Source organism: Vanacampus margaritifer, chromosome 9 (genome assembly GCF_051991255.1).
Source record: "Vanacampus margaritifer isolate UIUO_Vmar chromosome 9, RoL_Vmar_1.0, whole genome shotgun sequence".
NCBI lineage: Eukaryota > Metazoa > Chordata > Actinopteri > Syngnathiformes > Syngnathidae > Vanacampus > Vanacampus margaritifer.
Window position 1 is genome coordinate 24,924,213 of NC_135440.1, and position 20,302 is coordinate 24,944,514.

Consider the following 20,302-nt stretch of genomic DNA (forward strand, 5'->3'; position numbering starts at 1 on the left):
TTGTCATAAAAACAACCCATAACACTATAAATCTCACGCTCAACACCTGCGGGGGTCTCCTCCGTTTTTCACGCGTCATATCAATGTTTATGTGTCCGAACTTTTAATTGCCTGTGCATTTCATGGATCAGGTCTAGCAGGGTTTATGGCCCTTTAAAATGTGCTATGGAAAGCCGTTAAAGCATTTGTGCAATATCCTGGATACCAAACATAAGGTCGATGTACTAGGACGCGCTTTGTTCGCACTAGTAAGACGATTTAGTGCAGTCCCCCCCCCCCCCACTAGTGCCACTGGCTTACTATATAGAAAGACACCTGAGCATTTAGTCCACATGAACAGCCCAAGGTCCACGTGCTTTGTCCTCACCAAGACGATTCACACACTAATTGAACGACTCGGGTTCAGGAGTAATCTGTCAAACCCAAAGATCCGGCGGGGGCCAGAACCAGCATCCAAAATCATTTTATGTGGCCCACTTAAGCAGATATAATGCATCTATTTCATGTTTCCTGTTCAATCGATACGCTCATGCTCCAAATGGAACCTTCTTTTCACTTTTTTACAGATATTGCACGCATTTTTGTAAACATAAATCAGCCAACAGCTGTATATTTGTCACAGTTTTTCATGACTTCTGTTTTAAAATTCAATTTGTTAAAACCCGTAATTAATTGCTTGACTGCAATAGTTAACTCACGATTAATAAAAGTTTTCATACTTTTGTCAACCTAAAAGTAGGAAAAAAAATGTTAAACCAATACAAATATGGCCGCATCATATGGCTACATCTTTTAGTCATTGGTACAGTAATTTCACAATTAATAAAATTGAGTTAAATTTAAAAAGATATATTGAACTGTCCTGGATTGGCTGGCAACCAGTTCAGGGTGTACCCCGCCTACTGCCCAAAGCCAGCTGGGATAGGCTCCAGCCCCCCCAACCCCCCCACGACCCTTGTGAGAACTAACCGGTTAAGAAAATGGATGGATGGATGGATATTGAACTGTAAAAAAAATACATAGAGTGTGAGATTGATTTGTGTGATATTGATTTGTGTTGAAGTCATTTTCCGCCACTAGATGGCATAATTGCATTTGTAAGACATTGGTGAGAGATCGGTGCATTTTTCTTTTCTTATTAACTCATTCACTGCCAAAAACGTTAAATAACGTTTAGTAAAACCCTATGGAGGAGTGCCAAAGACGTTAAAAGACGTTTTTTTTTAAAAAACAGAGGTGAAACTATTTTTCTACTGTTGATTACTGAAAAAATGGAATAAGGTAGAAACAAACTTTTTTTTCTGATGAAAGATGAGAGTCAAATCTTTCATTTGGTAGTATGTGTGTTTCCATAGTCCAAACACATAATTTTCTGTGGACCTTGAAAGATCAGTCAAAAATGCTTAAATCGGCTGGCACCCACGGCATCCCTTTTCTGAAAACGTCTGGCAGTCAAAGAGTTAAAAGCTATCTAATCTTTAACATGAAGTAACTTGTGAAATTCTGCACATTTTTAAAATTGTAAAATACATCTTGACCCCAGTCTACACAAATATATGCATTATTATTGAATTTATTACTGCTAAATTTTTATATGGACGTATCTGCTGTGTTGAGACTAGAATCCCCCCCAGTACAGGCTTTCCAAGTAAGTGGCGGTGATTAATCGCGCGTAAAAACAATTTGTGGTGTTAAAGGAAGTTTACATTAACTCAAAATTCACGCACTCATTTTGACACCCCTATAAAAAAAACTACAGTATATCTCACAAATGTGTCTATGTAAATATTTCATTATGTCATTTTCATGGCACAACACTGGAGTAATGACACTTTGCTACAACGTTAAGTAGCCAGTGTGCAGCTTGTGTAATGGTGGAAATGTTCATGTCTAAACAGCTGGCAACAAAGGTGAGTACACACCTAAGTGAAAATTAGTTTGACATCCCTCATTCTAATAGTGGGCTGAATTGTGAGGACAAAGAGCATAAAGTACTGTATTAGTACATGTTGTACCTTAAGTTGTATATCAATGGTATGGAATAAATGCTTACCGTAAACCGCTCTCCACAGGAATTTATATAAAGTCTAGTCATCGCACAAAGACCCGCTTTGACATCGCAATGTGCTAACTAATAATCCATGATGTATCACACGCACTGTTGTATCTCATAGATTATACCAACACTTGATTTTGTTCTTCCCACATTTCCTTTGTTGAAGAAATAAAATACCCCAAAAAAAGCTGTGTTGTTTCTGTCTTATATTTATCTTTGCATAATCATTTCCATACACAACAAATCACATTAGACGGTAAAACATTTTGTCAGGGTTAATATCTGCAAGTGCCAGTCAACATCCATCGGCATTGCGAAATCAACATAATCCATCTGCATGTACAACAACAATATCACGAGAACCAAAAACGCATTTCACAAACAAAAGCTTGGTCCCAACAATGCAACACTTCACATCACAACCCTGGAGTTCAAATGAGGTCGGTAGCACACGCAACCTTTCAGGTTGTCAGATGACGGACCCCCCCCTCCAAGAATGACAGGCGATGACGCCACTAAGCAGGACAGAGGTCGTGACCGAGCTTAGCCGACATCCACAGCCACTAAATCACAAGCCTTTTAGGTAGGCCGGGCGGGCACATCCAACTTGGCTGCCTCCTTCACCCTCTGCACTGATTTACTACGGCTGCTAGTTTGCAAAAAGCAGCTGCTCTATCATGTCTACGCTGCAAGTATTGCTGTTGTGCCCTAAGTGTCCACTGTGGGGGGCTATAGAGCAGCACCGCTTGGGGAACACGTTCAAGTTAAAGTTTCTTTCAAGTAGAAGACTATGGTGGTAAACCTCACGTTTAAGAGTAATAGGACAATCCCAGTGTTGAATTAAGACATACTAACAAAAGTGCATAATCATCCCAGCAAAGGGGAGAAAAGAAAAGAAGCTACAACACAGATGACTAACAGACAACTGGGGATGTACACATTGAAAATAAATATTCTCTGTATTAGTGTTAGGCTTGAGAGTAACAACATTAGAACTTAAACTGATTAGTACCGTACACAAGAGGTGTGGGAGGGGGAGCGCGGTGAGGGTTTACCCTGCTCGGCAGGGAGCGGTAGGGACCTTCTCAAAGGGGAAAGCAACGACGCCAAAAGTGCTGCATAATGTTACTGAGAGAAAGAGAGAAAGAAGAGGGAGGAAGAACCGAGCGGGAGTCTGCTCACTTCGGGGAGTCGAAGTCTCCCCACAGGTCGGAGCCGGCCGTCGCGGGAGGACTGGAAGGAGCCGCCAGGTTGGAGTTGCTGGAGTCCAGATCCAGCAAGCAACCTGGTGGAGAAGAGATACAATCAAACGGTCCCACTGGCAACATTTGATTTTGAAAGGAAACAGCTGGGCCAGGTCATTATTGATGAATGAAAAACACAATCTATGTCAAATAGTTCCTTTTAAAAATCTATAGCAATTGCAATTATTTAAAATGCTATAATAATAATAATATTAATAATAATAATAAATAATGCCCACGATCCTCATGAGGATAAGCGGTTAGGAAAATGGATGGAATAATAATCTATCATTACGTTTAATTAACTGACGACACGGAATCAAATATTGTTTTGAAACATGTGTTTGACTAATATTAACTAAATAATTAACCAAGATTTTAAATGAACCAAATTTAAGAAATATGTCGGAACTCATGATGACGTCATTGCTCACTAAAGAACACTGCGATCGATCGCAGTTACACAGATCTTCTCCTCAACCAATCAGCACATTCGCTTTTGAGCATGTGACACAAGGATGAAGGGGGGTGAGGGGGGTTCTCCGGAAAGTTGAATCTCCTAAGCAGCTCTTACCCTTTAAGCACCTTTTTTAAACCTTTGTAGGATAAGTCATCAGGTCAGGTTACTCAAGTAAAGTGGTTAAAATTCAGTTTCTGGTGACACATACTTCAACCCCTGTTAACGGTTTTTGTTTTCCCCCCCAAGTATGACCAATAAAGTTATTTCAATTTGACTGTAGTTTGTTTAGAATGGCCGTTCTGTCACGTCAGGTCTCTTGAACGTAAACGGGCTCCATATGAAAACGCCCTTTAGGTCACACTTTAGTTGTGATTTGGCATTTTAAAAATACAATTTAAACCAGGTGGCCGGGGAATTATTTTTCAATGTCAGGTAACAATACCATTCATCACAAATTCCAGTGTGTTAAACCTTGTGGTGTATTTGCCATAGTTATGGGCGCACACAGCTCCACAGTGTGGTTGTAAAGCTCCATTAGCACCAGCTTGACGCCAGTCCGCCGAGGCCAAGGTTAACGTGCGCCATTTCAAGACTTCTTTCAACAAATAAATCACTTTCCTCTGACCTTCTCCATGAGCACAGTTCACATGTGAGTCAGGTACAACAGAGGAACGCAGTGATGGCTGACAGTCGGACTAAAATGTTTATTTCAAAATAAATTGAAATGAGCTGGGCTTGTACGCTCCCCGCTAACAACTTGAGCTTGTGGCTATATTAAGTCTATTAAAGTTGCAGGTAAAAAAAAAAAAAGTGTAACATTAAAAGCAAGACACTTGGTGACCTCAACAGTACCCTCTTGTTTATCCTGAGATCACAAAATACTTCTGACATGAAAGGAAAACAAAAATAAAAGAGACGGGCAAATTGGCCGCATGACCTCTACCAGCGTTTCCACAGAGGCTTACAATTACCTACCTGTGTCATTTCCTCCCACAGATGGCTGCATGTTATGATTATTAGATCGGGAGGACGGGGGCGGGGCTAGCTTGCCTCCGGGGGGAGGTGGAAGGAGTCCTAGGCCACCGGAACTCTGTGGACGAGTCCTATCCTTTTTTTTGGATTGCTGTAGGGGAAAACATTCAGATGAGTGCGTGACCCTGACTTATGAGGAGGACCCAACTGATTTAATTGTCCAATAGCTTAGCTCTTTATGAAATTGGCAAAAAAAAAAAAACAGCAATTCTTGTCAATTTACTATCTATTTGTTTTAGTTTTAGTTGTGTTTTCACAGATTAACACATTACAATATAAATAATACATACAAGTAAATATATAAAAAAATATAAAATAATATATAATATATATATAATAAATAAATTACTGACATTTACCCCCCCCCCAAAAAAAAACAGGGGGGAAAAACCCCTCCGATTTTAGTTTTTTTTTTCTCTGTTGTAAAGCTATGCAAATACTACAGTAAATGACAAAGTACTGTAAAAGCCTCAAACATTCTGCCTGTAATTCATATCTTTATTTTTGTAAGCATCAACAGACCAAATAAGAAGTTATTTTAATAACTTTTTTATAAATTAATCGGCCGATTAATCAGTTATTGGAATTTTCTTCTGCTTAACGTCAGAATTGGCATCTGCCTAAAAAATAAAAAAACTGTATCAGCCAGGCCGTATTGTAGATATTATTATATAACACTCCACATTTTAGTAAATAAATCCCCTACCCGGTATATGAAGAAATACCGTAACTAACTGTGGGATTTGGTTCACAGCGGCCTTTCACAAATTCATACAAAAGTCGGAACGTGCCATCATTAACATCTAGACCATAAACACAAACGACTTAACTGAAATAACAGGAAGTACAGTTACCCCAATATTGAGCGTGATGGTTTGTCCCTCTTTGAAGCCCAGGTCAAGCTTCGGAGTAGAGTCTGGAGCCTGTGCCTGTTTTCTGAACTCATTTTCTTGCTTTACCCACCTTCAGAAACAAAAACAGAGATTGGAGCTGGTTTCATAGAAAGTAATTGATTTTTTAAAATCAAATTTGATGATTGATGTTGTTAAAGGCTGCATACTTGAAGTGGTCCTGCAGTGCAACATTAAAGTCAAAGGCATCGCCTCGGTCGCTAAACCCGATACCGATGAAGGCACTGCGGCCTGTAATGGAAATGTCATATTACTTTTCAGAAGTGTGGCTCTCCTGCAAGATTTAAAGAGGAATTTCCTGCAGCGTACGCACCGTTGTCATCCTGGATACGGAGCACAAAGTACCGGCTGGAGTCGCTCACCGTTTCCACTGCGATGCCGGGGTACTCGTCAACTGGTGCCTGGGCAAACAGCTCCCCTGCACATTGGACCGACAAGAAATATCCGTTACCTTTACGGTAAATGTTCTGGTTGCAATCTGAAAGCATGACATATACGTGTTGGCAATATTATCTATAATAGTGTATGAAATACCAAGAGCATATTGTGTTTAGTTTATTTATTTCTGACTAGCATGAGAGCAGCTGTCACACTTACAATAAACATAAGCCACCTTGTGGCCATGACAACAACTATTTGTTGACAGGTTACTTGAAGCAGTAAATCCAAATAAGTTAATAAATTTGGATCAACAAGATGAGTTTGACGTTATATTAGAGTGTTTGGCATCATATTTTGGATTTATTATTAGGTGAAATTCCAAACTTTATTTATTTTTTCTTCTTTTTTTGGGTGGGGGGGGCATCACTTTTTTGCACATGTTTGCTATTTGCACTAATTCTGCGAATCTATAGCCTGTGGGTCCCCTTGGCAGAGTATGACAAACAAAAGAAGTTTGGCTGACGGAAGACATCAGGCAATAGCCAAGGAATAGCTGCTTCTCTCTCACCGGACATTTTGTCCTCCAGTTTGACATAGGCGACCTTCCCCCGAGCCACTACTCGCATACGTCCCGACCAGTCGGGAGTGTCCAGCTTCCAATCAGCGGCCCTGGGATGGACACACAAGACAGAATGATTGCAGGTAATGTAAGGACAGCAATGGATGGATGACCTTTCCCAGCTGACTTTAGTTGAGAGACATTTGTTAACCTAAGTATGTTCTTGGAATGTGGCTTGCTTGGACCAATCAATCAGAAGACAGAAAATGCTAATGTCATTTAGAGCCAGCTCGCTGAATTTGTGAGGACAAATGCTGGATTAAAATTTTAATACACTGAAGCTGAAATTTAAATGGAGAAAAAAAAAATCTAATATCATCCACACATTACGAGAAGCAGATCAGCCAAGAGAAACACTATGAAATGAAGAGAGCAGAGTCAGACTATTGGGAATAAAATAAATAAAAATACAATTTCATGGACCAAATATTAGAATTTATGTTGTAAATGTCACTCACCACTAGATTGCACGCATTGCGTGCATGTCATTACATTTTCGCTGCCTTGTAGGAGTGTTATGTCCACTACGATGAAGCTGCAGTAGGTCAAAATGTATGGACAATTCTGAGTTTACGTCAGTTTACGTCAAAATCGCCTATTGAAAAGCATGGGACTTTGGGTCGTAGTAATTTGATGTGTGAGGATTATTTTGATTTCAAAATATGATGAAATTTAGTTTACTATAACAATCTGCCTGGTTTGTATGCTAGTCAAGGAAAAAGCAAAACAAAACGCCGTTTGTTTTCACCGTGTAAGGTGCGTTGCATTGCGGAAATATCAGAAATGCCCGGATGTTCAGAATTATTCATTAAACAAGATTGTGTCTGTACTTTAAGAAATTATCACTACTATAGGTGACACAGATGTGCTGTAGTACAATACAACTGGAACATCAATCCCGTCAAGTGTCCTAGGTGGGACGCTGTCCATCTTGGGTGTGTAAATCAAAAATGATCAGGGGCTAATGTAGAAGAAATCACGTCTAATCAGGCGCTCCCAAAATAACAAATAAGACGAGCATTATTTTTCGTCAGGCATGTCACCGGGCGGCCGCAGATGTAGCGCCAAAAGCAACGTTGTCCATGTAACCTTTAGGTACAAATATGCTTTTAATGTTGTATTTCTAACAAGGTAGATAGTGAAAAATAAACAAGCAGAATGCTAACCAGTAGCATGAAGCTATATCGGTTCGGCTAGCAGGTAACGTCTCGCCCACTTACAGCTCGCGGGCACCGTGCCCCCGCGGTCAGGCCTCACCTGATAGCCCGGTTGGATGCTCGCGGTGGGATTCGGTACACGTTGACTTCTGGTTTGACGCAGAGGACAGACTCGTAGTCCAACTGACCCTCCGTCGCCATCTTGCCTTGTTATTCCGTCGGTGTGCGCCTTCCGTCGCCGGTGTTGGTGGTGGTGGTGTTGGTGGCGGTGTTGTGGTCCGTGCGGTCAAAGCGTGGCCGTAATATATCGAGTAGTAGCGCAGCTTCTTTGCTTGCTTTCTTCTAAGGCGATAATGTGTGATAACATGTCAATTATAGGACGTTGTGGATATTGTTTGTTTGGCTGTCTTTAACTGTTAACACTCCCGTGTACACTTTTGTCCTCTGCTTTAAACTGACGATTTTATGTGTCACGTAAGTCACACATTACGGTTTCTATCAATACACAGGGATTTGGTACCGCTGCTCTGCAGAGGTGGCAAATTTAGGCGAATAAAGCATATCAAGAATTCCAAAATTAGTGCTGAAATCAAACCGAAAGTTCATTCTTTTGTTATTCCTGCATCTGAGAATGGCTTATTGTGCTAAAGATGGAGGATTAGTGATGACCTTTTTGCAGAGTAACGTGAAAACTTGACTCTCATCATTCACTGACTCCTATCACAACCAAAAGTAACATGATAGATACTTTTATTTAGTATGACGATACCGCATAGACAAGCAAGCAATGTTCTTTCAAGCCTTGCTACAACCTAAGCAGTTTTTTTTCTCAGTCTCAGTTCAGCAATTGTAGTGACGGGCCACTGTAGATCAACGTTTCACAGTCCAAGAAGCTTGAAGGCATCTCTTAAATCGATGTCATAAGGCTGAAAAGACATGTTATTAGAATTGAATCAATTTTTGTTACCGAGATTGGTAATTTATTGCTGTACCTGGAGGATACGATTGAGTTTCCTGGACAGTCTGACAGAGTTTTGATGAAGGCCATCCCAGACCTTGAATTGGCTTTTCTTGCGATCCACGAAGGTGTGCCAGCAGTAGTAGTAGTCTAAGTAGAATACAACAAAAATCATCAGTACTTTTGGCCTCACAGGTTAAAAGAAAAACATCTTTTTTTGGTTGAACGAATTGGACCTTTGTAAGTCATGACTGTGACTTGCACTCCCATTTTCTGCAGCAATCGCAGGCCCTCTCGCTCTTGGCTGTCCTCCTTATCACAATAGTAGAGGCGGGCCGCGAAGATCCTGAGACGAAGGTTGGGCATCCTGCTCAAGAACTGGGACAGAGCAATGGAACACTTTGCGCAGGGAGACCAGGAGCAGAACCAAGTGATGGAGTAGCTTAGCCTCCTCTGGCCTGCCTCACCGCTACCCCAGACTCCAGGGCACAAGGCTCCCAGGTAGCGCAGAAACAGCAACTACATGGAAATGGAAGAATGGGAATATGACAGTGTATAATTTTTTTTACTTTTATTGTGTTGTGACATTATAGAGATATTTATTCTGAAATTAGAATAAGGTGACTTGGCAGTTTCTGTATTTAAAACCCAGTGTGTGTTATTTAAGGCTATTTTTATTTTTCGCGGCAGGCCACACTCACCTCTACATGGCAGCCATTTCGATTGCGGAGGTGTCCAAAGTCAAAGGTCAAAGTGTCCGGGCCCACTCGCCTCTTCACTACAAAGCACAGGTAGGTTTCATGGCGGCCTTTTGCCCAGCGCACGTTCTTGTAGTGGTAGATGAACTTTTTTTGGGGTAAAAGCACACTGACGCAAAGTGAAATCAGTCATTTGCATAAGCGTTCAGTGGACAATTTAAAAAGTTCGGTTTTGATTGATGCTTGCGGTATATGAAGGTATTCACTTGACATTTTGTTTATTGTCATGGTTTGCAGCTGTGTGATGCTGCATCATACAGTGAGTGGATTACTTCTACTATTATAGATTATTTGTTTTCTGAACTAGACCGCAAAGTAATAGATCAACAAAGTTCTATTCCACGACATCCTAAACAACTGGATGCATAAACGAAATGGACGTTCATTATTAAAACTAGTCAGACATTATTGTTATTGTTATTATTATTATTGCGCAACATGTAAAACTTGTTAAAAGCAAGTAATGGACAGTAAGAAGGCAGCTTCACCTCTTCTGGTCTCGCTTTCACTCGTTTTGTTGAAACCAGGTTGTCATTACATTACTCAATAAGACTGAAACCTCAACTGGTTAGCGGTCGTTTTTAAACGGTGTGAAAATGCAGATTCACCCTCTGGGGATCAATATAGTAGACTCGATTGTGACTTCATTACAACAAACATGTTGATTACCTAACAAACAAAAAATGCAATATTTAATAGGATAAACAGTTCATATCGAAACGTTAAAAAGCATCGTGTATGCAATAATGGAATCGAAACATGTGACACACATAAATACATTTGTTTGCTCACCTGTCTAGTTTTGTACTCATTTCGAAAGACGCGCTTTGTCAATCACCGGGTGTGGGTATTAAATGAAGGTGACTGAGAAAGAGCGAAAGTGTGTGTGTGTGTTTTTGTGTTTGTGTATGTTTGTGTGTGCGTGTTGTGCGGGAGGGAACTGAGAACCTACATCTCATCATAAACATCCTGCATCCAGCAGAAGCAGCTTCTAATTGGACAGAAAGATTTTTTAAAGTTCAATTTTGGGGGCGTGAAGATGAAGATAGATTGTCTAGTCCATACTTAAGTTTCAAAGAAATATCACAACCCATCATCAGTTGCATGTGTGTATCTATGAGTGTCTTTTTCTATTTATATTTGATTATGTCATCATTTGTAGCAGTACATTCAAGTTTTGCCCATTGCGCACTTACACACTTGCAAAGAATTATTTTTGATGTAATGGAAGGAAAAAGTTGAAACTTTAATGAAGCTGAGGCACATATTTTATATTCGAAAATGTACAAAGAGACTAGCGTTCTTAGGAAGTACATTTTTAGGAAGACTATACTTGCAAAGGTCACAAGACCGTACGCGGTTCTTGGTATTGTTAAACGCTATTTAGCTTCAGTTAGCATGTAAGCTATAATTACATGTATGTATTTGTATAGCCTTTCCCTCTATTATTTTATGTCCAGGCGTCATACTGTGTGTTCGAGAATGTTTAGTTACACAAGGCCTACATAAAAAGACATTACAATAACTATTGAATTTGCTAAGCTAGCATTAGCATTCCTAGTCAATATAGCATTAAGCTAGAAGAGATTTTTATTTAATTTTGAAGAGGCTAAATTTGTGTTTTTATGTGAATGTGCAGTTAACATATTCCCATGTTGTTGCAGTTTGTCCCCGTGATTCCTGAATTTAAAGGAAACGTCATCGTCGTATGTCGCAACTGTTAGCTAGCTATATGCTGAGCAGTGTAGCGGGCTAGCAGGAGCAAAATACTAGGACTTCCTGCTGAAACAGTAAAAAAAAAATATATATATATATATATATCATTGCAGAGCGGTGGCTTTGTATGTCTAAACCAGTGGGAAAAGGTACCAGGCTACTTCCTGTTCATTAGATTTACAAACAGCACCAATTTTGGGCAAGCTCGCGTGCCGCCATTATCTCACCTAAACCAAGTGCAGTTTGTAAAGTGGGACACCTGACTGTTAGATCCACAGGCAGCAAAACGGAACATGCCTTTACGAAGTATAACAAGAAAAAGAGTATTACCCAACATGCCAAACCCCAAATTGAACAAGAGGTGTGTCGTCTCAATGCTTTTGTTCATTTAGTGGATCTTTTCATTTGGAACCAAAGTGGGATCCCTTCAGTGCCACACACTTTTCTCCAGTCCCACATGCCACCACAATTTGGTGAAACCATAAGCATGCCCAGACCTCAGCGGACTGGCACGCACTACCTCGCCCTGCCATCTGGGTTTTCCCAAACTGTCAACTCTGGCCCGGCACGTCTGCGAGACTGGACGTCCCGGCCGCAGTCTCGGAGGCACGGTCGCTCCTCGCCAAATCAGGGTGTGTTCTAAGTCAGCGCCGGTCTTTTCTCTCCGCTCTGTCTGTCTGTTTTAACTCGAGCTCCCTTCACACTCTCGTGCACTCTGCGGTTGGGGGAATTCACCCTTTCCCAGGGTGGTTGTTTTTTCGGAGCTCAATTGTGTGTGATGTTAGCCCTCTGCATGGGCATGCCGTTCACACAGACGACGTGCCATGCATCATCTGGAACAAATGTATCTAATTGATCCTATTATTGTGCGCCGGCCTAATTTTAGTCTGATTCATGTGTGCGGCTTCTCACTTCATACTGCATTACTAGACAGTGCACTAAGCCCAATTTCTGACCTGTCGTGTACTTTGATCTTCCAAATGGCTGATCAAATGCCAAACTCAACTGGATGTAACCACTTCCCTTCCCATGTTGACCCCACTTGACCGAGGTCATTTCGTCACGCACTTCCGGACCATATCGTGCGTGCATTGTTCGCAAGTAATGGAGTACAAATACTTTGTTACTGTACTTAATTAGATTCTCCATGCATCTGCCCCCCCCTTTTTTTTTTTCAATCCCACTTGGTAATAATTGGCTTGTTGGAATTATGGATTACAATCACAGGCTAAAAATGTGGGAGCCAGCTAGCTCTGAAACAACACGCAACATTCAATGTGATATTTTTTCTTTCTTCTTGTCAGGACAAGCACCATGTACAGTGATTAGAAAACATCTGCAAGATTTTGTAAAATAAAAAAAAAAATGAGACCAGGATAAATCTTTTCAAAACTTTGTCCACCAATGTTACCTAAAAGCCTGTACAACTCAACTGAAAAAAAAAAGTTTGTGAGGGGCAGTAAAAAATAAACAACTGAAATAATGTGATTGCACAAGTGTGCACACCCTCCTATGACTATGATGTGGCTTTGTTCGGTATTCATTAATAACATTCAAACTTATGTTTAATGGGAGTCATAAATTTGAGCTGTCCTAAGGCTTTTTTTCTGGCCTTTTTTTTAACTTAATTTTATCAGAACCCTGAACCTTATTTTTATTTTTTATTTTATTCTGTGTCAAAATGGGTCACTGTCAGGAAAAGCCTACTGGAACCTCTGATCTTTATTTCAGGTTAATCAGAGACACTTTAAATCATAGCAAGTGAGTTCCGACTCCCATTTAACATGATTTTAAGATTGCCTAATTCTCAACATGCCAGTTCTTAAGAGGGTGTGCGCACTTTTGCAACCCCATTATCTCTTGTTTATTTTTACTTCTACAAGTTATAGATCACATTAATGGTGGGAAAAGTTTCAAAATAATTTATCTTGGTCTCATTTTCCACAAAAATCTAGCATTTGAACAGGGGTGTGTAGACTTTTTGAAAAATAAATTTAAAAAAAAAAAAATATATATTTTTTTTTACCACAATGTCTGTACTTTTACCACCTCTTCTCATGTGTCGATGGATGCAGAAGAATCTTCCGGCCAGACATTGCTGCGCATTTAACCCCTCGCCAGGGCCAGAGCCCTCGCGTAGGAAATGCAGAATCACTCTTTCCGAGCACGGCCACGCCCGCCCGGCGCACACGCTCGCACACAGCCATACCGTGCAGACTCACATGACCACAGTCACAAACACACTTTCTTTCCAGTGTGTGAACTCACATCTGTTTCCTGACAACAATAATAGCCCCAGATCGGGCGGGCACGGAGGCCCCGCTTAACAGGTGTCTGCTCTCTGGCAGTCACGCAGAAAGAAGAAAAGAATCCGACGAGGGGTCGAAAAAGTACAAAATACAGCTTTGGCACACTGAAAAAAAGTCTGAGCGAGCATTTACTAACAACAGTGCTGCGTTACTGGGTGTCGAAGCTTTTTCATCTAGGATAATTAAAGGCCGGTCGCTTCCAAGTGCCGCTTGTATGATGGAGTTTGCTGAGTGTGTGTTTTAGTGCGTGTGTGTTCATATCAGGTGACAGGATCATAGTTATATATAGCACCGGAACCTGACTTTTGGATTCAAGTTTGTGAAAACGCATTTAAAATGACAAAACACACAAATTTACAACTTATCCAATATAAAATTATTCACAGAACATACATTACTCAATATATGATGAAGAAAATGGGACTCTCAGACTCCGACATTTGTCTCCAATGCTTACAAGACACTACAGACACTTATGTTCATGCTTTATGGTTATGTACTCCGGTTATGTATTTCTGGACTAAAGTCTTAGAAAAACTTTCCGCTATTTTGGACACTAGGATACCTTTATCTCCAAACTTGTGTTTGCTAGGTGACCTAACAACAACTGACTTACCACATAAACAATTTCAATCTACACTTGTAGCCCTTACTATCGCTACAAAAACAATTCTTGTTAACTGGAAAAATAAACAAACTCCGAATATCGACCGATGGTCTAACCTCCTCATAAATCACATTTTAATGGAAAAAATATCTGCCTCAAATAAAAACCAAATATCAAAATTTATAGAAACATGGTCTACGTATATAGAATTTTTTAACCTAATTCCGGTTACTTAATTCTGTCTGTTAGCGAGAGCCACTACATCGTGATAACTTACATTGATGTTTCTGCATTTGGCAATTTATTATTATATTATATTATTAGTATGGGATTTTTTTTTTAATGGGCTTTAGGTGAACTGATGAATACACACACACACACACACACACACGCACATACACATACTCACCCACATACAAAAAAAAAGTATATATATATATATATATATATATATATATATATATATATATATATATATATATATATATATGTGTGTGTGTATATGTATATATATATGTATATGTATTTAAAAAAAAAACATTTATTAAATTTTTTTTAATTGATTTGTTGGATTTTTAAAAAGAAAAAAAAGAAAAAAAGGAGAGCAATGATGATGTCAAATCGAATGAACAATACTGAGCTCTCCTGTAAAAAAAAAAAAAAAGGATCATAGTTATAGAAGTCCTCGTGTACGTTAAAGTATTTCACACAAATGTAGTTGTATGTAAAAGCATTTCGCTTGCGAGCGGGAAAAAAACAAAAACATAATTTGTGCGTACAAGAGCATGTCAGTAGTATGTACTGTATGAGCGGTAAACCCGTCTCCCCTCACATTAGCATCGTACAAACATCCTGTCTGCGCTGCGGTCTGGAAGCTGTGGCAGATTGATGCAACGCTCACTGACACCATCTGAGGTTAGTCTAGTCGTGCGGTATTTTGGCAACGTGCGCCAGTGGACGCTGGTGTCCAACGCTGGTCGGTTTGTTTATCCATCTGTCAGGGAACCACTTGATTTAGGAGCCCAGCACGGGCCAGGGAGGGAACTCCTAAAATTGTAGGGCACAGCTAAAATTGTCAGCAACTCTTATTGGTTGGTTTGTAAAATAAGTAACCATGGCGACAACCGCAATTTACAAACTGAGAGGAACGCAGGAAACACATTTGTCATTTTTGTGATTGTAACCGTGCCCATCATGTGAAGAAAGCGACACAAAGCTCTAAAAGGGGAAGTCAACCTAAAAATACTATTGCTGAATACTGATGACTATTGTAAATTGTGTAATATGAATTAACTCTTTGACTGCCAAAAACCTTAAATAACGTTTCGTAAAATCCTATGGAGGAGTGCCAAAGACGTTAAAAGACGTTTTTTTCAAAACAGGTGAAACTAACCATTTTCTATTGTTGATTACTCAAAAACGGAATAAGGTAGAAACAAACTCTTTTTTTTCTGATGGAAGATGAGAGTCCAATCTTGTTTTGGCAGTATGTGTGTTTCCATAGTCCAAACACATAATTTTCTATGGACCTTGAAAGATCAGTCAAAATGCTTAAAATCGGCTGGCACCCACGGCATCCCTTTTCTGAAAACGTCTGGCAGTCAAAGAGTTAACTCATTCACTGCCATTGACGGCTATAGACGTCAAAAATTCATTTGAACTATTTCTATTAGTTTAAAATTGTTGTGTATGAAAATACTTTTTTTTTTACTGTACATTTAGAACAGATATAAAATGTGTGATTAATTGTGAGTTAACTAGTGAAGTCATGCGATTCATTATGATTAAAAAAAATTTTTAATAATGTTTTCTTTCTTTTTTTAATTCCTTGATTGCCATTGACGGCTACAAACGTCAAAAATTCATTTAAACTATTTCTATTAGTTTAATTTTTTCCCCCACTTTTGTTAACAAGAGTATGAAAACCTAGATTTTTTTTATTGTACATTTAAAACAGATATAAAATGTGTTATTAATTATGAGTTGACTAGTGAAGTCATGCAATTAATCACAATTAAAAATTTTAATCGCCTGAAGTCCCTTTTTTTTTTTTTTTTTATGAATTTATGGCAGTAAACGAGTTAATTGACTAATTGGATTCATTTTAACTTTACATTAAAGTCTATTACAAAAGCATTTCCCCCCTGATGACTGTTTATTAAATCATTTGCTCCTATAAAACACATTCTATTTGAAATGTTCCCAAAGACGTATTTCTACGTTTTATTTTTATTTTTTATGCTAGGGCATACAGAAGGCTTTGATGCAGCCATTGACGGCTACAAACATCAAAAATTCATTTAAACTATTTCTATTAGTTTAATTTTTTCCCCATTTTTGTTAACAAGAGTATGAAAACCTAGATTTTTTTTATTGTACATTTAGAACAGATATAAAATTTGTGATTAATCGTGAGTTAACTAGTGAAGTCATGCCATTAATTACAATTTAAAAACATTATCGCCTGTTGCCCCTAATTTTTAATAAACTTTTTTGTTTTGTTTTATGAATTTATGGAAGTGAATGAGTTAAGCAGCAAAATCCACCTCTTTTTATCCGCCTCAGGGGGCGGCCATTTTGCCACTTATTGTCAACTAAAAACGTCATCAGAGTTGCTCAATCACAGCTCAACGGTTTTGTAAGTTTGGTCATGTGAAATTCACAAGCTGAGCCATGATTGATCGTTACCTGAGCCCCGAGCAACTGTGATGTCATTTTCAGTCACACTCAAAAGCAAGTGGCAAAATGGCCGCCCCCCCAAACAGATTGAGATTTTTAATTACTTATTATGTATATATCTTAGATGTTATTTTTTCATGGGAATATATATAACACGATAGGAAAATACATAAATGAATGCTTTTCTTTTCTATCATGTCTGTGTTATATTTGTAGCTAGAATTCTCTATACAACTGTTTTATTTTCATATTATTGTGCAGGTTGTGCTATTGTGGCCAGCGCATTACGTTTTCAATTTTGACCACCATCCCTTAAAAATATAAAACATACTCAAGTAAAAGTACAAAAAAAAAAAGAGGAAGTTCAAATGTGTTACTATGCAGGTGAAAAGCGGTAGAGAAGCAGCGCTTGCACGTGAAGGCAAACCCATCCTGCACACTCACATGAACCACAAATACTTCAGATACGGTGAATGTGCATTTTCCCTCACATCTACAATACAGTTTCATGTTACTGTGCGGAAATGCACAATGAACCACAGACACATATTTAGCAAACACACTTTAATAAATTAAGCAGTTCATTATAAGTTGTAGGCTCATGTCATGGGACATTTAAATGATGTCACTTTAAATACAAAAACTTTACATAATTGTAAATATTATATGCATATGATCATAATTTGTTGTCGGCTAACAAAACTAACCGATTTGTCCATATGAATTCAAATGTAAAAATGCAGTCAAATTAACTGTTTGTTTGTTTTGGTCAGTTTCTAGATGTTTTATGGATATATCGATAGCCAATAGATACCCCATAATAATAAAAAATTAAAAATAAATTAAAAACAGACAGGAAGATAGACAACAGGCAACCATTCAGAGCATAACATCCTTGGGGAAGGTAATAAATACGTGTGTAAATAATACTTAGCAGCAGAGATGGCAAATCCAAGTCCAGAAAGTAAAAAACCCTGCCACAGTTTTGCTTTAGCCCCTCGTGAGCTGGCTAGCTAGCACCTGGGGAGCCGGCTAGCTAGCGCCTGGGGAGCCGGCTTGCTAGCACCTGGGGAGCCGGATAGCTAGCGCCTGGGGAGCCGGCTAGCTAGCGCCTGGGGGGAGCCGGCTAGCTAGCGCCTGGGGAGCCGGCTAGCTAGCGCCTGGGGAGCCGGCTAGCTAGCTCCAAGGGGGGCCGGCTAGCTAGCGCCTGGGGAGCCGGCTAGCTAGCGCCTGGGGAGCCGGCTTGCTAGCGCCTGGGGAGCCGACTAGCTAGCGCCTGGGGAGCCGGCTAGCTAGCGCCTGGGGAGCCGGCTAGCTAGCGCCTGGGGAGCCGGCTAGCTAGCGCCTGGGGAGCCGGCTTGCTAGCGCCTGGGGAGCCGACTAGCTAGCGCCTGGGGAGCGGGCTAGCTAGCGCCTGGGGAGCCGGCTTGCTAGCGCCTGGGGAGCCGGCTAGCTAGCGCCTGGGGAGCCGGCTAGCTAGCACCTGGGGCTAAAGCCAAACTGTGGCAGGGTTTTTACTTTCTGGACCTAAATTTGCCACCTCTGCTTAGCAGACTTAAATATCCTTACATGTTGCAGCGGCGGCATCACTGCTTTGTAAGATAAAACGTCCAGTTTGCGTCCCTTCATGTCACTCATGTAAGGAGGCTCTGCGCATCACAAGTCTTTGTAAAACACCTTGGTGAGTGGATATCCCAGAAAGCCTCTCTCCGGAGTCTCCCGCTGTCCGTCCTCATCCGCGTCGTCGTCGTCCCCAGGCTGCAGGTAACCCAGCTTCCTGAAGAAGACCTCGCCCACCTTGGACGGGTACGGCACGTGCGCGTATACTCGGAAGGCGCCCGTTTCTCTCTCCTTGTGCTCCAGGCTGTGGAGGAAGAGCCGTGCCAGGCCCTCCCTGCGGTACCAGCTGCCCGTCACCAGTCGGCAGAACCTCCTGACGCCGGCTCGCTTCTCGCTTTCTCGGAAGAGGCAGCCCAAGATTTCGCCCTGGCTCTCCGCCACCCACACCAGCCCCGCGGCCTGCTCCCTCTCCGGCGTGATTGTCTCTGTTGACGCTTCCTTGTCTTTTTCGTTGGCTCCAATTCTGCGTCTTGGCTAAATCAGGTGGGGTGCAAAAACAACTACAGTGAATCCCTGATAATGGTGAGAGATATGTTCTAGAATCAACCGCACTACCATGTCGCAGTTTCACCTCTTTGAGGATTTAAAATAAACGAGAAAAAACACTAGCTTAAAAATGTCTCCAAAATGATGAAACGCAACATGAGGCTTCACTGTAGTCAATTTTACAATTCACAATTGGTCCAGAGTTTACAAATTCAACCAACCTTCTTCGTCATGGGTTCCTTGCCACCGATCCTAGAGTAAGGATTCTGTAGAATCTCATCATGCGTCCCCCTGAAGCTGCTGCCCGCGTAGTCCCAGGAGGGGCGGCTGCAGCCCAGAACCCCCGTGGAGCGCGGTATGGTGATTTTGAGGTAGATGATGAGCAGGAAGACGGGAATGGCGAGGGCCAGGATGAAGGAGTGAATGAGGCATCGCAGGGTGGACGAAAAGACCGCCAGGATGAAAAGGCAGAGCGGACGAGTGAGGATGTGCAGGATGAGGCGGTTTTCCATGCCCTCGCAGCCCTCCTGCAACACATTCACAATGAGATCAACATTTTCCACTGAAATTTATGCACTTTCAATAAATATCGGGAGGCTTAATTTATCATCACAAACCTTAATGAGAGCTTTGACCATCTCAACGTCATCTTCCCTCATCCTCCTCAGCACTACTTGATCCAGGTCCAACCTCACCATGATTACTTGGATTTTGTCTTCCAGTTACTTGGACACGACATCCACTAACCCTACAAAAAAGGTATTCAGGTTAAGGTGACACACAACAAATGTCACTGTATAAAATGCAGAACGCACTGTGGATAGCATCTAATACTGCAACAATCATTAGACGTTCACAAGTCTACATTGTTACATATTGATATTAACGTGCTTTACATATACAGTATGAACTCATTATGCGTCATTCATTAATACGAATTATCTACCTTCAAAACGATGTGCTTTTTGGTTGCACTGTGGTTACTGACCATTTAAGGCGAAGTCTGCAGTCGACGTGATTTTATGGTTGCTATATAGACGAAACCCTGACAAACCAACTTACCTTCTTCGCGCACGGCCCAAAATACGTTGGCAAAAAAAGGGAGAAAATATGTATTTAATGGTGGAAAGTATGTGAAGCGTTGCGATGTTTGTTTGAATGACCGCAGTAGACTATTCGTAGATTTGCTATTCTGGATACAAGCTTCTGCGTCTTAATTTAGCTGTAGCGTTTACAACATGGAGGCTTACGTCGTTTGCGTACGTGCATTACGCATTGCGTGGATTTTACGTGAATGGCCAACGCTACG

At 40.7% G+C, this 20,302-nt stretch overlaps 3 protein-coding genes across 3 annotated transcripts; all 3 read right to left on the bottom strand.

The window, feature by feature from the left end:
- Nucleotides 1–2,247: 2,247 nt before the first annotated feature.
- necap1 (NECAP endocytosis associated 1) lies at nt 2,248–8,158 on the bottom strand. Its single transcript, XM_077575599.1, has 7 exons — nt 7,961–8,158; nt 6,653–6,753; nt 6,017–6,121; nt 5,853–5,934; nt 5,647–5,755; nt 4,736–4,883; nt 2,248–3,341 (listed from the first exon to the last, which is right to left on the bottom strand). The coding sequence occupies exons 1-7, from the start codon at nt 8,059–8,061 to the stop codon at nt 3,235–3,237; spliced, it is 753 nt and encodes a 250-aa protein (XP_077431725.1). The 5' UTR covers nt 8,062–8,158; the 3' UTR covers nt 2,248–3,234.
- Nucleotides 8,159–8,599: 441 nt separating this feature from the next.
- aicda (activation-induced cytidine deaminase) lies at nt 8,600–10,388 on the bottom strand. The gene is made up of 5 exons (XM_077575601.1): nt 10,369–10,388; nt 9,520–9,685; nt 9,055–9,337; nt 8,853–8,968; nt 8,600–8,786 (listed from the first exon to the last, which is right to left on the bottom strand). Exons 1-5 carry the CDS (start codon nt 10,386–10,388, stop codon nt 8,739–8,741), a joined length of 633 nt encoding a protein of 210 aa, XP_077431727.1. The 3' UTR covers nt 8,600–8,738.
- A 7,048-nt stretch (nt 10,389–17,436) lies between these two features.
- On the bottom strand, nt 17,437–20,247 carry nat14 (N-acetyltransferase 14 (GCN5-related, putative)). Its single transcript, XM_077575598.1, has 4 exons — nt 20,056–20,247; nt 19,611–19,741; nt 19,215–19,520; nt 17,437–18,981 (listed from the first exon to the last, which is right to left on the bottom strand). Exons 2-4 carry the CDS (start codon nt 19,689–19,691, stop codon nt 18,544–18,546), a joined length of 825 nt encoding a protein of 274 aa, XP_077431724.1. The 5' UTR covers nt 19,692–19,741; nt 20,056–20,247; the 3' UTR covers nt 17,437–18,543.
- Nucleotides 20,248–20,302: the final 55 nt, after the last annotated feature.

Coding starts and splice junctions, on each gene's coding strand:
- necap1 (XM_077575599.1), bottom strand. CDS start 8,061: ATGGCGACGGAGGGTCAGTTGGACTACGAGTCTGTCCTCTGCGTCAAA. Junction 6,754..7,960: donor GCATCCAACCGGGCTATCAG/GTGAGGCCTGAC, acceptor TGTCCATCCCAG/GGCCGCTGATTGGAAGCTGG. Junction 6,122..6,652: donor ACTGGAGGACAAAATGTCCG/GTGAGAGAGAAG, acceptor TCCAATGTGCAG/GGGAGCTGTTTGCCCAGGCA.
- aicda (XM_077575601.1), bottom strand. CDS start 10,388: ATGAGTACAAAACTAGACAG. Junction 9,686..10,368: donor ATGAGTACAAAACTAGACAG/GTGAGCAAACAA, acceptor ACTTTGCGTCAG/TGTGCTTTTACCCCAAAAAA. Junction 9,338..9,519: donor GAAATGGCTGCCATGTAGAG/GTGAGTGTGGCC, acceptor ATTTCCATGTAG/TTGCTGTTTCTGCGCTACCT.
- nat14 (XM_077575598.1), bottom strand. CDS start 19,691: ATGGTGAGGTTGGACCTGGATCAAGTAGTGCTGAGGAGGATGAGGGAA. Junction 19,521..19,610: donor TGGTCAAAGCTCTCATTAAG/GTTTGTGATGAT, acceptor AATGTGTTGCAG/GAGGGCTGCGAGGGCATGGA. Junction 18,982..19,214: donor AGGAACCCATGACGAAGAAG/GTTGGTTGAATT, acceptor CACCTGATTTAG/CCAAGACGCAGAATTGGAGC.